This window comes from Anguilla rostrata, chromosome 17, assembly GCF_018555375.3.
Source record: "Anguilla rostrata isolate EN2019 chromosome 17, ASM1855537v3, whole genome shotgun sequence".
Lineage (NCBI taxonomy): Eukaryota > Metazoa > Chordata > Actinopteri > Anguilliformes > Anguillidae > Anguilla > Anguilla rostrata.
In genome coordinates, this window is record NC_057949.1 from 6,134,133 (window position 1) to 6,150,747 (window position 16,615).

Here is a 16,615-nt window from a genome sequence, read left to right on the forward strand (position 1 = left end):
GATTCTCACTGAGATTTTCCTTGGAGCATTGTCAACCTTAAAATCCTCAATATCCCTCTTCATCGCTGAACACTATCATTGTTACATTTCACATATTACCTGTTTTATGTGTACTAATAGTCCTTACTCTTCTTTGCAGATTGAACAGCTGTGACCTTACAAAGATGTCCTGTGATATTGTGGCCTCAGCTCTCCAGTCACCAAACTCACCCCTGAGAGATCTGGACCTCAGCTACAATAACCTGCGAGATTCAGGAGTGAAGCTGCTCTGTGCTGGACTGATGAGTCCAAACTGTAAACTACAGAGACTGGACCTCAGCTACAATAACCTGCAAGATTCAGGAGTGAAGCTGCTCTGTGCTGGACTGATGAGTCCAAACTTTAAACTACGGAGACTAGAGTGAGTAGTTCTTGTGTACTGTGTGACCTTAACTAAACAGAAGTAGTTATTATGGCTATGTAGGGGTCTGAATTTTGTCACAGGGAAGAGAACAAATGTGCTGATGCCATTCATTTTCAAAACCTTTAACTTGAATGCTTATGTGAATATGAGTTTCCTAATGTACGAGATAAGTGTACTGACTGGAGTGTGCTCGTATGAAATGACGGGTGACATGACATTACACCCTGTACCCTATCTGCTATCCACTGCTGTCAGGCATTCATCCAAGTGTTCTCTCACATGACGACCTTCAATCCTTGGAAGTAAATGTACCGCTCCTCCAGGAATCTTGCAATTCGTAGACTTCTGCCCTGAAGAACTGGCTTAGCTTGTAAAATCTGGGGATCTGGGTACAGAAATTAACTGTAAATCTACTGTATCCCTGGGATCAACCTAATTAAGGATTACTCCATCTGGGTAGTGATACTATTTAAATATCCTAGAATGGCCCGATCTGGACACTGACTGTAACAGCTATGCCAGGCGACCTGCGCATCCTGCTAGTGAAACTAACAATGTGCCCAGTGAGTAACCCAGTACGGGTGTCGCCCCTAAACTCCAGGTTACTGTTCTAACCCCGGTTCTCTGGAACATCATGTGGAGAGATCCACTTAAAGGGGATTGACATCTGGTCATGACCTCCACAGGAGCATCCAGTCGCACCGGATCTATCTCTGTGGGACGGAGGGCTCCGTCCCTGACCACGAACAGCCTGCAAAAACGTCTGCTATCCCCATTACACTCCAGCCCCTCATTCCCATAGCAATCGGTTCCTTTCCCGCGAAGGCAGCGTTCCAGCGCACTACCACAGTTCCCTCCCTCCGTAGCGGTGTTCAGTCAGGCTAGCCTCATGGGCGCTCACATCAGGGTTGGTTTTTAAACACCCTAACCCTAACCCTAACCATTTCCAGGACAAAATATACAAAACACTCGCAAAGCAGGGAAATGCGAACGCTAGCTCACAGACACGACAGTTGAACAGGAACTGAAACCAGTGCCCTGACCACAGTGAACAAAGAGGGGGATCCTTTGGGGGAGGGGGGAGGAGTGTGCTACTGGGGTCTGCAGGGGTGGGTGAAGGTTTCTTTGCTGCCACCATGGCAGAATACATGTTTGGGTCCTTTGGATTCATGACAGTCCTGCACAGAATTACATCTGTAGAACTGTCAGAGTTCCGTCCAACTGGAAACTGGACGTCTAATTCTCAGGTGCTGGAAAGTGTAGCACCAACATCTTCCTAAGAGTTTCATAAACCTTAAATTCTAATTTTTACTCTTCATCATTGACCACTATCAGTCTTACAATTCAAATATTACTTGTTTTATGTATACCTAATATTACTATACTGTAATATATAAACTCTTCTTTGCAGACTGAACAGCTGCGACCTCACAGAGAAGTCCTGTGATATTGTGGCCTCAGCTCTCCAGTCATCAAACTCACCCCTGAGAGATCTGGACCTCAGCTACAATAACCTGGGAGATTCTGGAGTGAAGCTGCTCTGTGCTGGATTGATCAGTCCAAACTGTAAACTACAGCAACTGGGGTGAGTAGTGCTGTGTACAGTGTGACCTTAACTAAATAGAATGAGTTATTATTGCTCTATGCAGTGAAATGTTTACTCCTTACTGTTTACTCCTCTGTCCACCAGCATTATTTTTTTGTCCACGTTCATCTCGTCTGTCCCTTCTTCCTCCTGTATCATAGCAGAGGCATTCACGATGAAACCTCCTGAGTCTTAGGGTTGCAAGGTTTGTGGTTCCTGACCAGAATGTAAGGTTTTAGTTGAGCCTGTAGTATCAGGGCACAGTGACGACTAAATCCTGATAGATATCCTGGCTGATGGAACTGAAACCATCTTTTACCATGTCTGTCACCCACTGCAGTCTTCATCCATCTCCATTACATTACATTTGTTTAACAGATGCTTTTATCCAAAGCGACGTACAAAAGTGCATATCAAGGTCATTGGAACAACTACAAAACACAGGTTCGATAAGGTACAATACCCAGTACATTACTCATTCCTCAGTACAATACATCATACCATTATTCACTACCTGCCATGAACTCGTGAAATGCTGAATTTTACTTCACTCTCACATTGAATTTCAATTGTGTGCTGGGGTATGTGCATATATCTTTTGAGAGTGTTTGTTTTTGTGTGTTTCTGTGTGCCTGTATGATATGTCATCTGTATTTGAGGGAGTCTCAACGTTTGTTCACGTGTATGTGTGTGTGTGTGTGCATGTGTGTGGTTTCTCCACAGGCTGGGTTGGTGTAATCTCACAGAGGTCTGCTGTGATGTTCTGGCCTCAGTCCTGCGTTCTCCTCACTCAGAGCTGAGAGATCTGGAGCTCAGAGACAATGAGCTGCAGGATTCAGGAGTGAGAGCGCTCTCTGCTGGACTGGAAGACTCTAAACTGCAAAGACTGGGGTGAGTACAAACACAAACCTTCAATCAAAAAGGTCTCCAATGTGAATACATGCAACACTGATGTCAATGTTTCCAATGTGAAAACAGACACTCCACAGAACTGAAACTACATGTTCCTGTTCTTCCTTTAGGTAGGATAACATCACACATTTTAAATTCCTTTTAAAAAATTTAAATTGGAAACATCTTTTTGAGAAGCGTCAATCCAAAAAATACATTTATAAATTGGTCAGAATTAAGAAAATTAATTAAACATTCCTGTTATGCTATATTCAAGTGTATTATTATTTTATATTGAACTGCAGAAGGTGTATGACACACTGCATGTGTTTGATACACACCGTCCTGTTATTTTATATTTAGCTGTAGAAGGTTTGTAACACACTGCAATGTGTTTGACACACACAGCCTTGTTAGTTTATATTAATGTGTGTAAGGTGTGTAACACACTGCTATGTGTTTGACACACACAGCCCTGTTAGTTTATATGAATGTGCTGTAAGGTGTGTTTGTCGTAATCTCTGCAGACTGTCAGGCTGTGGAGTCACACACAGAGGCTGTGATTCTCTGGCTTCAGCTCTGTATTCAAACCCCTCACACCTGAGAGAGCTGGACCTGAGATACAATCACCCAGGAGACTCAGGAGTGAGAGCGCTGTCTGCTGCTAAACTGGACACACTCACACTGCTGTAAGTACAGTTTCCACACACTCACACACACACACACACGCACACTGCTGTAAGTACAGAGTTTCCGCACTGCACCTCACATGCTCACACACACACACACACACACACACACTCACTCACTCACTCACTCACTAACTGTCTGTTCTGCTGTTACTACAGTGTGGACCATGGAGGAGAGAACAGGACCAAACCAGGACCCAGTAAATGTGAGTCTGTCGACACAGAATTCTTTCTATAGCTACACACTCTGCTGAGTGTGTGGTGTCTGTGTGTGTGTGGAAGAGGGAGCGAGAGACTGTACAAAAAGTCTCTAGTACACACACAAACACAAACACACGTACCCAAACACACAAGACTCTATCACAGCTCTTTTTCTCATACACACAATGTGGTGAATGTTAAAAAATGAAAATGAATCTCATTAATGACTCTGGTGTGCAGACGGCTGTCAGCTCACACTGGATCCAAACTCAGCGAGCAGAGAACTGTCTCTGTCTGAGGGGAACAGGAAGGTGACACACACACCGGGGAGAGAGGAGCCATATCCTGATCATCCGGAGAGATTTGAGTTTGTGCCTCAGGTTGTGTGCAGAGAGAGTGTGTGTGAGCGCTGTTACTGGGAGACTGAGTTCAGTGTGTCTGAGGGGGGAGGGGTTTCTATAGCAGTGACACATAAAGGAATCAGCAGGAAAGGACGGGGTTCTGATTGTAGGTTTGGAGACAATAAAAACTCCTGGAGTTTGAGGTGCTATAAAGACAGTTATGCTGATGAACTCAGTTACTCTGTCTGTCACAATAAGAACCGAACACTCATACCTGCCCGCCCTTTCCCCTACCGCAGAGCAAGAGTGTGTGATGACGATGATGATGATGGTGATGATAGCACTGGTAGAGGAGTGTGTGTGTACAGGGTAGGAGTGTGTGTGGACCGTCTGGCCGGCACTCTGTCCTTCTACAGAATCTCTGACTCTGACACACAGACTCTCCTGCACAGATTCCACACACACTTTACTCTACACACACCTCTCTGTGCTGGATTGGGATTAGTAAGATCGTCGGTGTCCCTCTGCTAACTGGAGTAGATACACAAACACACACACACTCACACTACAAGTTGTCACACAAACTCCAGCAGTTCTCACGTGCAGGCTACTATGGAAACTTGAGTGGCGGAACGCAACCATTGTTGTAGTTTCAATATAGCAACTTGTTAGCTACAACACGGAGGTAACCCCCGGTTACGCAGCTCCTCACACACGGCAGTAACCCCCGGTTACCCAGCTCCTCACACACGGTGGTAACCCCCGGTTACGCAGCTCCTCACACACGGCAGTAACCCCCGGTTACCCAGCTCCTCACACACAGAGGTAACCCCCGGTTACGCAGCTCCTCACACACGGTAGTAACCCCCGGTTACCCAGCTCCTCACACACAGTGGTAACCCCCGGTTACCCAGCTCCTCACACACGGCAGTAACCCCCGGTTACGCAGCTCCTCACACACGGCAGTAACCCCCAGTTACACAGCTCCTCACACACGGTGGTAACCCCCGGTTACGCAGCTCCTCACACACGGTGGTAACCCCCGGTTACCCAGCTCCTCACACACGGAGGTAACCCCCGGTTACCCAGCTCCTCACACACGGTGGTAACCCCTGGAAATGATGCCCTGCATCCCTGGTTGCATAGCCCTCATTTGTCAATTTTTTGGGGGGGGTTTTGATTTCTGCTGCTTTTACATTCTGTTGTCAAAAACGAATAAAGTCAGTTTAAAAACCAGCTTGTGATTAAAGAACCATAATGCTTCATTGGCAATTTAGTAAACTGTTATGCACTTTTCCTGAGAATTTTTTTTTTTTTTTTGAGAAACAGGTTTGAGGGTTCAGAGTGACAGGGACTGTTAAGTCCCATGTGCCTGTGTGCGCTTGTGTGTGTGTGTGTGTGTGTGTGTGTGTTTTGTTTGTTTGTTTGTTTTGGTTCCACTCCCCTCTCACTGTCCTGCTTCACAGTTCCACCCTCCCATTGGTCTGCAGTTACCCCATTCGAACAAGAATCCATTCCAGCCAGCCAATCAGAAGCCGACCACCAGTTTAAATCCGCCGGTGTCTTATACCCATTGCTTTAAGCTGCATAATTTTTGATTTACCGTTCTGTTCTGTAGTTTAACTGCCAGTTTTGTTACGTGCGTTCTGTGGGTTGTCCTGTTGGGTCTTTCGCTTTGTAGACCTTTGGTTACATACATTGAAACTAAAACAGGTAAGCTAACAAAATTGTCTTACACATACACATCTCACCACATACATATAGGTTGAACGAGTTGTATTAGGCACACTAGGTTAGGAGCTAGTGCCACCCTTGTTATTTTCGGCTTTGGTTAGGGTTTAATACAGTCGTTTAGTGGTCCCAGTGGTCCCAAATTACCTCCTAAACTCTCCCCCTCTGTTTCAAGTTACACTTAAATATAAGTGTCACTTACATAAGGGCCACTCACAAGTGAGGGCTGGCATCGAAGTGATGGGGAACACAAAAGGCAGGGTTTGTGTGGGACAGGCTTTCGGTCTGCTCCAACCAGAATTCCGGTCGGGATTTATAGGCCGGAATTTACCAAGAATAAATTATCAATAATAAATCATCACCACTTAAATGAGTATCACTTAACAGTTGGGCACGGTGAGCGACTTTGAACTTCATTACAAATAATGATTACAGCAATTTAGATCGGTGTTATCAGTACATTTTAATAAATCAAATTTTTATCATTTTTTTTACAACACTAGTTTGCAAATAAAACAATACTGTGATGACCATGATAACTGTCTTTAGAAAGGCATGAGATGGTCGTCGAAACTCGCTCTTTCCTGATCGCGGCTGCTCTCATGCGTGCCTCATTACACGAGAGCCGTGATAACTGTCTTTAGAAAGGCATGAGATGGCTGTCAAACTACATTTGAATGTGCTTAGCTCTGCCATGCTTTAAGGACTCTTGTTACAGCATTAAGCAGTGCAATGCATGCTGGGTCAGCACATGCATTTAAGCCAGCACTTTAATTTTGTCATTATTGAGGGAGCGTTGGAGGGCCAGATGGCTACTATCCTTGGCTCAAATTTGGCTCACTCAGTTCTGGGACAACCCTTGTACAAGGTGGTAACTCTTGTGAATGCGCAAAATGAGTGTTAATGGGTAGATGGAGTGATTAGGAGGTGCACTGGGACCAGGCCGATGAGTCAGTCGCAGCCTCATCTTCGTTCATGCGCGGGTGTTCTCGTGTAAGCAGGTGTGGGCACTGTGATGTAAAACCGTACGGACCAAACTGGAATTAAATCAATCTCATATCTTCTGTGGGACTCGGAATAGGAATCGTTCCCTGGAGAGTAATTACACCGCTATTAAGAAGTTTTAGAATTTAAAAGAGTATATACAAAAGAATATAACTTGGCCTTTTCCTCAGCCTGGATTCTCAGTAACCTGCTGTTTATGTTACATAGTCACAAAAACATGGTTTTTAAAAAAAAGGTGTTGAGTTTGGCGTTGAATTTTCCAAAAAAGAAAAGATTTGGGATTTTTAAAAATGTTTCCAGCTGGGATCTAAAACAGGCCTTCGGTAGCCTTGGCTTTTAACGGATGATTACTCTCAACCCGTTTCTGTTTACTTTGCCTGATTAATGAACAATTGATTCACTCAACCGATGATTACCAATTTATTTTGAAATAGTATTATTGTCTTTTGTAATTCACAATCCACATTTATTAAGATTCTGGAGTTTTGATGTTCAGAAACCAGCACAGGTTTTCTTAAACTGGTTTTCTAGCCTGAATGGTTTGATACACTTAGTGGTTTTCCTCTTTAAATCCTTAAATTAATGTATAAGTTTAGTCCTAAAAATTTATTTAATTCTGTAACATGAGAAGAAAAATCTATAACGTGAGATTTCTAAGAAAGCTTTGGAATGTTTTACTCATTATTCAGATTGTTTTAAAAGGTAGCCGTTTGTAGGTTAGACTACCAGAATAACGTGCGTGGCTGTCAATAGTGCATTTGAAGTAGGCTGCAATGCGATTTCAAGATAGCCTTGGATATATTTAATAAACAAATTTAAACCAAGTCATTTAGGGCATCAATTTGTAGCTGAACGCATGGGAGCGTCGTTCCCATTAACCGAAATTGAAAAAGAATGTTAAGATTCTGTAAAACGAAACTCACTTATTCACATAAAATGGAACGCTCTTTCCTGAACGCGGCTGCTCTCATGCGTGCCTCATTACACGAGAGCCGTAATCCAATCGTTTGATTATATACAAATATCCTCAATAGTTAATGGCACAAGGTAGAAGCGCCTGATCCAATCAACGTGTGTGCAATCCTCAACAGTGCAAGAGGATCACGCAGACAGACGCAGTTTCTTGAAGCAACGTGGCTGTTGTTTGCAAACAGATTATAATGCAGCTGTTTTTGTTAATCAGCAATATTGTTCACAAATGTACATTTCAATTACATATTTTTGGTTGAGAAATATGATGCATCCATGCAGTAGGCCTAAGTGTGCAGGTGTTATTGCGACTATAAATTATTTTTTAAAAACTTGATTTCAGGTCGGTAATAGCCACTGCTTATTCTGGCAGACGGGTTGCAGAATAGGCTAGGGCCTATCATAAGATGAAAGAAAAAAGCAACTTTGAAATGGCACCTTTTATGGGAATATTGCAAACCAACATTTGTTTGCCCTTCCAACGTATCTCGTTGCGCGTCCTGGACGGCTGTGACCCTCCACACTCTCAAAAAGTCCGTGTCCAAATGCACCTTTTTGTTTCTTTGTCAAAGTTGTAACTGATGTGTTACAAAAGAAAAGTTGTGTCAGAAGAGGATAGTTTTCACCACCGTGTTGGAAGTTTAACACAAATGTACTGTACTTAACTAGACATGGTGGCGTGTTAAAAATAACACGTTATGTCACTAACACATCTGTTTTAAGAGTGTGCATTCAGCTCAAACAACACGAGCCGATGTTCAGAGCAGGGACAGTAATTTGCGCGTCCTCACATGCTGATAAGAATCATCACTCATAAGAGAAAAGCAGTATGGTTGTAGGGCTCTAGGATGGTGTTTATCATATGAGTGAAACCGAAATTAACTGAAACGGGAACTTCAACGTCAGTTTAAAGACGGAGCAAAAAGAAGAGGGAGTAAAAAGAAACTATTCACTTTAATAAAATAACTGAGTAAGTAGCATCATTTGGATTGGGTTGGGAAGAATAGCAGCTAAATGTGAATGGGTTTAGGGTTGGGACTCAGAAGTATAATCGCTGTAAAACGCTTAATTCTGTAAAACAAAGAACTGAAAATAAACTGCCACGATTTACGTGTAGGCTATTTTCAGATTACCCATTTAGGACAAAAAACAAGTTTTACGTTTATTTCAGTATTTATTCGTGATATTTTATGACTTTATTACTTTATTTATCTCGTTGGATATGACGGAAGTCACAGACCATATTTGGTTAAAAAAAACAACATACGTAACATTTTGACAGCTACGCTTAAGAAAAAACAGCGGACATTTTGTCAAACAGTAGGCTACCGAACAGCATTGGTTTTTACAGTGATGTTGGAGTGAACCCAGGGTAAATTCAGTAGGCTAATTATTGGTGTGTCACTTTTATAGGCTACAGTCTATGCTCTGATGATTGCCTGGGTCCAGACCTTTGAATCCAGTCTCTGGTCCAGACCTGTAATCCGAATCCGCCCACTGCAGATTCGGAAATGGAGTGACGAGTTGGCAATTCTGTCTGATATCAGGCTAGTCTGATGACTTAGTAGGCGACTAGGGAAATGATAAATGAGTTCTGACTTGATATAAATAGCCAACAAATAAATAATAAAAATGAACGTGTGTGAACACATAAAAAGTGACGGTTCACTACTAACATCCGTGAATTTAATTTTAGTGAATGTATTTCTACTGTATTTCTTATATTAATGTGTCTATGTTTATTAAACAACGTCCACATTACATCCAGCATTCAGTCAGTGCCATTAATAAACGTATTCTTAATATAATAATTCAGACACATTTGGAACACTACATTTTCCCACACGGAAATAATAGGCATTTTAGAAGTCTATAGACCTATGTCTTGAATTGTGCTCAAATATAGAATATGGACAGAATGTACAGAACGTGGCATGTTATTGTTACTGTTTTTGTGTTCCCCATTTTAGGTTAAAGTATAAAGTGAAAGAAACTTTCACTGTTCGTTACATAGAACGTACGCAGAACTGGAGAGGGTAGGAGGGGCCAAGCAGTGAAGCCTAGGAAGTAACGGGGAAACCGCCTCTACTGCGCATTAAGTTAATGTGGAAATCCAAGGCGATTTAACAGCCAAGGAAAACCTCATCGGTCCCTTTTTTGTGAACATAGATTTCATTATGTGCAGCAGTTTCTGAAACAATTGTTGTTTTGGTCGAGAAGTCTTGGGAAGATATTTATTAAAATGTATATTTGATTAAATATGAATATTTTTCAATCTGCTTTTCATATGAAACGTAACGGTGGTCAATCTAGTTTCAGAATATCACTGAGGACGTTTTATTAGCCTTCAAAACTGATATTCCCCATTCACTTTAATGGGAGCTGCAATGTTTTGCCCTCAATACGCGCAGTACAGGCTTACTTCCGGGACTTCAAAGGCTTAGGTTAGTTGAAGGCGTCCTCGCCTGTCGAGTCTGCATATCTATGGTGCCTTACGGCCTTTTGTTATTTGAACTGAAGTGCGAAATAGCTTTCCACATGCAGGAGCGTGCTGAAAAAATGTCTAAATGGTAACTCATCCAGTATCTATACGCCCTTATTTCTTGTCAGGCTGACGGGAGGTGCTGGAGCGTATCCCAGCATGCATTGGGCGAGAGGCAGGAATGCGCCCTGGGCAGTTCACACTCACACCATTCACTCATACGCTCACACCTACGGGCAATTTAGACTCTCCAGTTAACCTAACCTGCATGTCTTAAGACTGTGGGAGGAAACCGGAGTACCCAGAGGAAACCCACACAGGCTCAGGAAGGAACATGCAAACTGTACACCGAAAGGCCCAGGCCAAGAACCAACAGTGCCATGCAATGCGACGCTGTACTGCCACTCGTTTCAAATCACTCCGACCTACTTGGGGTGACATAGCTCAGGAGGTAAGACCGATTGCCTGGCAGTCGGTGGGTTGCTGGTTCAAACCCCGCCCTGGGCATGTCGAAGTGTCCTTGAGCAAGACACCTAACCCCTAACTGCTCTGGTGAATGAGAGGCATCAATTGTAAATTGCGGTTCATTTACCATTACTGGTATTTCAGTCATAACTACTTTCATCTTTCCCATTCAATTTTTCTCATTGGTATGAATTTCCAATATGAGGGGTGGAAGTAACAAATATGATGAATTAAACAATTAAATTAAGTGTTGAATCAAATAAAATGCAATCAAATAAAATATTGCACTGACAAAAATATGAATTAAATGCTGAATCAATTAAATTGCAATTAAATTAAATATTGAATCATTTTTGCAACACAGAAAAAATTATTATGGCCATCCTGTTTCATGTACATGCACCAGATGTTCTTCATGTCTACCTCCTCATTCTGAACAAATTGCTCATAACCACCACCATATTGGATTTTCTGACATTTAGAATTTTTTACTTTTCTCCAATGTTTGCCCATTTCTGACCGAAGTCAACATGCATGATCTACAGCATGTCCCTGTGTAAAACTGGAAATCTTTATCTGTAAAAAGAGTATTCTCGGACGCTTACCTATTGTGCATGCATTTGTTGTGTGTGAGAGTGCATGCATGTGCATGGTGTGTGTTATACATGTGCTCACATGCGCGTGTGCACGTGTGTCTGAGTGTTCATGTGTCCATATTTGTGTTCAATTTGTTCTCTTATTGTTTGTGTAAAGGTCTGCAGATTTGGATCAGAACCGTGTTGTGGCCTAATCTGGTCTGATGTGTTCCAGTCCTCTGAGATAGGGGGCTGTGTCTAAAATGAGCCTCTCAGAGGAGCCAGAGTATAAAGATGGAACCCACAACGCTGACAGAAAGAGGTATAAATTCATGATTAAAATATTAAATGGACTGTGAGGTAGATCTTCAGTAAAAGGGTGAATTTAACTGGAAGCTCTCTCCATGTGCTGTGAGTTAGAGGTGCAGTAAGAATATGAGTTTAACTGGAAGCTCTGTCTCCATGTGCTGTGAGTTAGAGCTGCAGTAAGAGGATTAGTTTAACTGGAAGCCCTGTCTCCATGTGCTGTGAATTAGAGCTGCAGTAAGAGGATGAGTTTAACTGGAAGCCCTGTCTCCATGTGCTGTGAGTTAGAGCTGCAGTTGGAGGATGAGTTTAACTAGAAGCTCTGTCTCCATGTGCTGTGAATTAGAGCTGCAGTAAGAGAATGAGTTTAACTGGAAGCTCTGTCTCCGTGTGTTTTGAGTTAGAGCTGCAGTAAGAGGATTAGTTTAACTGGAAGCCCTGTCTCCATGTGCTGTGAGTTAGAGCTGCTGTAAGAGGATGAGTTTAACTGGAAGCTCTGTCTGCATGGCTTGTTCACAGGGTCCAGGTAGAGAGAGCAGGGTCACCTGTACCCAGCTGTGTGTCTCTGAAGAGTGATGGTTCGATGCATCATCCAGTTAACTTCAGAGGAGAGCTAAGATGATCAAAGGTATAAAACGGTTCAAATTGAACTACTTTTGTTGTACTTGAGTCACTGTCACCTTAAAGTGTAGGTTTTATTATACTCTCTCAGGTGTGGGTGAGAGCTGATAAGGGTTATATCGATGTCTGTGAGCTACAGCTGCAGTAAGAGAATGTGTTTAACTGGAAGATCTGTCTCCATGTGCTGTGAGTTAGAGCTGCAGTAAGAGGATGAGTTTAACTGGAAGCTCTGTCTCCATGTGCTGTGAGTTAGAGCTGCAGTAAGAAGATGAGTTTAACTGTAAGCTCTGTCTCCATGTGCTGTGAGTTAGAGCTGCAGTAAGAGGATGAGTTTAACTGGAAGCTCTGTCTCCATGTGCTGTGAGTTAGAGGTGCAGTAAGAAGATGAGTTTAACTGGAAGCTCTGTCTCCATGGTTTGTTCACAGGGTCCAGGTAGAGAGAGCAGGGTCACCTGTACCCAGCTGTGTGTCTCTGAAGAGTGATCGTTCGATGCATCATCCAGCTAACCTCAGAGGAGAGTTCAAAGATGATCAATGGTAATTAAACAGGTTCAAATTGACACTACTTTTTGATTGTACTTTGATGTCACTGTCACCTTTCAAGTGTAGGTTGTTTATTATATCTCATTCAGGTGTAGGTGAGGTGTATTAAGTTATATTCAGATGTGCTGTGAGCTACAGCTGCAGTAAAATGAAGAGTTTAACTGGAAGCTCTGTCTCCATGTGCTGTGAGTTAGAGCTGCAGTAAGAGGATGAGTTTAACTGGAAGCTCTGTCTCCATGTACTGTGAGTTAGTGCTGCAGTAAGAGGATGGAGTTTAAACAGGGAAGCTATCTGTCTCCATGTGCTGTGAGTTAGTGCTGCAGTAAGAGGATGAGTTTAACTGGATGCTCTGTCTCCATGTGCTGTGAGTTAGAGCTGCAGTAAGAGGATGAGTTTAACTGGAACCTCTGTCTCCATGTGCTGTGAGTTAGAGCTGCTGTAAGAGGATGAGTTTAACTGTAAGCTCTGTCTCCATGTGCTGTGAGTTAGAGGTGCAGTAAGAAGATGAGTTTAACTGGAAGCTCTGTCTCCATGTGCTGTGAGTTAGAGGTGCAGTAAGAGGATGAGTTTAACTGGAAGCTCTGTCTCCATGTGCTGTGAGTTAGAGCTGCAGTAAGAGGATGAGTTTAACTGGAAGCTCTGTCTCCATGGTTTGTTCACAGGGTCCAGGTAGAGAGAGCAGGGTCACCTGTACCCAGCTGTGTGTCTCTGAAGAGTGATCGTTCGATGCATCATCCAGTTAACTTCAGAGGAGAGTTCACAGATGATCAAAGGTAATTAAACAGGTTCAAATTGACACTACTTTTTAATTGTACTTTGATGTCACTGTCACCTTTCAAGTGTAGGTTGTTTATTATATCTCATTCAGGTGTAGGTGAGGTGTATTACGTTATATTCAGATGTGCTGTGAGCTACAGCTGCAGTAAGAGGATGAGTTTAACTGGAAGCTCTGTCTCCATGTGCTGTGAGTTAGAGCTGCAGTAAGAGGATGAGTTTAACTGGAAGCTCTGTCTCCATGTGCTGTGAGTTAGAGTGCAGTAAGAAGAATTTAACTGGAGTGCTCTTTGTCTCCAGGTGCGGTAGACGTTTAGAGATGTGCAGTATAGAGGATGAGTGTTAACTGAATGCCCTCTGTCTCCATGTGCTGTGAGCTACAGCTGCAGTAAAATGATGAGTTTAACTGGATGCTCTGTCTCCATGTGCTGTGAGTTAGAGCTGCAGTAACAGGATGAGTTAACTGGAAGCTATGTCTCCACGTGCTCTGAGTTAGAGCTGCAGTAAGAGGATGAGTTTAACTGGAAGCTCTGTCTCCATGTGCTCTGAGTTAGAGCTGCAGCAAGAGGATGAGTTTAACTGGAAGCTCTGTCTCCATGTTTTGTTCACAGGATCCAGCAATCATTTAAGTCCTGCCATTTACAAGACAAGAATTCGAACAAATTACCCTTCTCAAAACAGGTGTGGCTTTTTCTAAATTGTTTTAATCAGTTATGTCTTTTCTTCATAACAGGAAATTATATTCAAACATACAGTATATAATGCATATGTTCATATGTGCCTATTATTGCACTTAATATTAACATTTTGAACCTTAACCAAATATTACTCATAGCCATCCACAGTATAACATCACACTAGCACAATAAACCAGCTTTATATTAACATTCTGTTTTAAACACATTTAAAAAATGTATTTCTTTTTTGTTTTGGAGCAAGAGGTATCAAAAAATTCCCTGTATTTAATAATCGGAAATGTTTGTATAGTGAATCCTGAGTGGAAAGATCAAGTGAAGCTCCTGGATGTACAAATGAAATGCTAGTCCTTAGGCTGATGTGCTAATTTAACCCCTTAAAAGACCAAACTTAATATCTAATAAATTTCTGGAGAGCTACCTGGCCTTCCTTGGCTGACAGAAAGTCAAGATTCCTTTAGCACAGGGTTTGAAATTATCCGAGGCTCGGAGCAAAAATGCCCTGAAATTTTATTGTGTTATTTATAGTTTTTTCATTGTCACAAAAATGTCTGGAGGCATTAAAATTACGTTACCAAAGATAGTAACGAATAGAACACTACAATACTAAAACGGAGAGTGAAGGATATGGTTAGTAATCCCTTTCCATGATATTCCTGATTCCCCTAACACCCTGCACGAGATACCTGCATATCGCAGAACTGTCCTGTGGTGCAGATCTACCGGGGAAGTGTATACAAGCATCTCATAAAATGATAGAAAGTCGGGAACATGTTAAAATGATGTGAAAAAAAGGTGACCGTTATCCTACCCACCCTTTACCTCTGAAGAGTGGAAGGATAACACAAAAAAGTAGCCAAGAATTACTTACGGGAGTAGTTTTTGTTATCTTGTTGAGTTTGTAGCTTGCCACAGAGAAGATACGAACCACCTGAAAACCTTTGAGGCATCAGTTAGACAGGTTATGATTGGCGGATAGGTAACTACATTTATTTGAAAGCAAATGGTGAATTTCTGATCAATTGGTGAGATTGCGTGCAGCTAATTAATACCAATATCTGTTCAAATAGGAGCCAGATAGGGTGATTAATTCCATTTTATTAGCCATCTAGCTAATGCAATGGCATTCATCACCACCTTGTTCAGCGAACAATTAACCATTCCTTCACAAGAGAGTTGATACAGATATTCTTCACACACATCTATGTGAATATATTTTTTGTGTGATATGCTAAATGTAAGGCAAATTTGTCACTGAACAATATACTACTCATATATTGTATTGTACTGTTCTCATTATGTGGCAACACAATTTAACAGCAAGCCAAACTCCGTCCAATAAATGCATAAGAGTCAGGGATCATCTTAGTTGTGCTTTTAATAAGATGCCGTAGTAGATGCATTCATGAATCGAGAGTGAAACTGTAGAAAACACAACAAAATACCTAAGCAATTCAATAATGTAACATAAGCATTCAATAGTGTTAGAGCTGGTGCAATGACAAGGTAGCTATAGCTTACTGCTACATACTACATTTATTTAAAACCAAAATGTCTGATTTTCTACTATAAATGTACATTAAATTATAATAATGCACTTTACATAAAACATAGTTCTCACAACAGCCTATATTCTATTTTAGCTAATATCAGCTCCACACCAGGCAAGCACATGTTACATCTCAGCAATTACAGCATATATCTTACAAAGTTCACAAAAGCATCCTCCTCACAAATATCACCAAATATGATTAGAATATGAGGTTACATAACACAGAAACTTACGGATGATGCAGCAGCAGATAAGCTGTATGCTCCTTGGTCTGCTTGAGGAGAAAATGGCTGCTTTCAGGTCACATGAGATCTACTTCCTGTACAGACAGGTTACTTTCTGTTCAAACAAACCACCACTAGGAGGTGCTAAAACACTGCTAAAAGAACTCAAAAGCCTGGGGCAGGACATTTATATTTCACACATTACATTACATTACATTTATTTGGCAGACGCTTTTATCCAAAGCGACGTACAAAAAGTGCATTTCATGGTCATAGACAACTGCTTAACACAGGTTCAGTAAGGTACAATACTTATTTTGTACAGCTATTTCTAGCCAAGAACACAGTTTAGTTCACACGGTGAACACTATTCAGACCTAACCTCTGCAAATCCAACTAGGCAGAAAAGTAAGCTACAGTATTAGGACAAATACAAATTACCAAAAAGTGCTGGGATGGGGCAACATGTAACAAGTGTCATGAAAAAAAGGGGGGGGAATTTAGAGTGAAATATACAGCGTGGTGGTGGTTAGTCCAGGTATAGTCTGAAGAGATGAGTCTTC

General features: G+C 41.9%; 2 protein-coding genes across 6 annotated transcripts in view; both read left to right on the top strand.

Annotated features, from left to right (window-relative positions):
• Window positions 1-16,615, top strand: part of LOC135244177 (NACHT, LRR and PYD domains-containing protein 12-like) — a 77,047-nt gene that overhangs the window by 47,202 nt on the left and 13,230 nt on the right. The window contains exons 12-15 of one of the 5 annotated variants that reach the window (XM_064316426.1): window positions 140-400; window positions 1,815-1,988; window positions 2,712-2,879; window positions 3,407-3,577. In XM_064316426.1, coding sequence (XP_064172496.1) covers window positions 140-400; window positions 1,815-1,988; window positions 2,712-2,879; window positions 3,407-3,572 — 769 coding nt within the window. In that variant the 3' untranslated portion in view covers window positions 3,573-3,577. Of the gene's footprint in view, window positions 1-139; window positions 401-1,814; window positions 1,989-2,711; window positions 2,880-3,406; window positions 3,578-3,727; window positions 3,775-4,009; window positions 6,392-16,615 lie in introns of those variants that run through there. The other 4 variants (XM_064316424.1, XM_064316428.1, XM_064316425.1 and 1 more) reach the window with 4 other exon arrangements.
• Window positions 8,113-16,615, top strand: part of LOC135244058 (uncharacterized) — a 34,804-nt gene continuing 26,301 nt past the window's right edge. Inside the window, exons 1-4 of the mRNA XM_064316256.1 lie at window positions 8,113-10,748; window positions 11,516-11,659; window positions 12,691-12,801; window positions 13,470-13,580. Of these exons, the coding sequence (XP_064172326.1) occupies window positions 11,601-11,659; window positions 12,691-12,801; window positions 13,470-13,580 (281 nt within the window). The 5' untranslated portion in view covers window positions 8,113-10,748; window positions 11,516-11,600. The remainder of the gene's footprint in view (window positions 10,749-11,515; window positions 11,660-12,690; window positions 12,802-13,469; window positions 13,581-16,615) is intronic.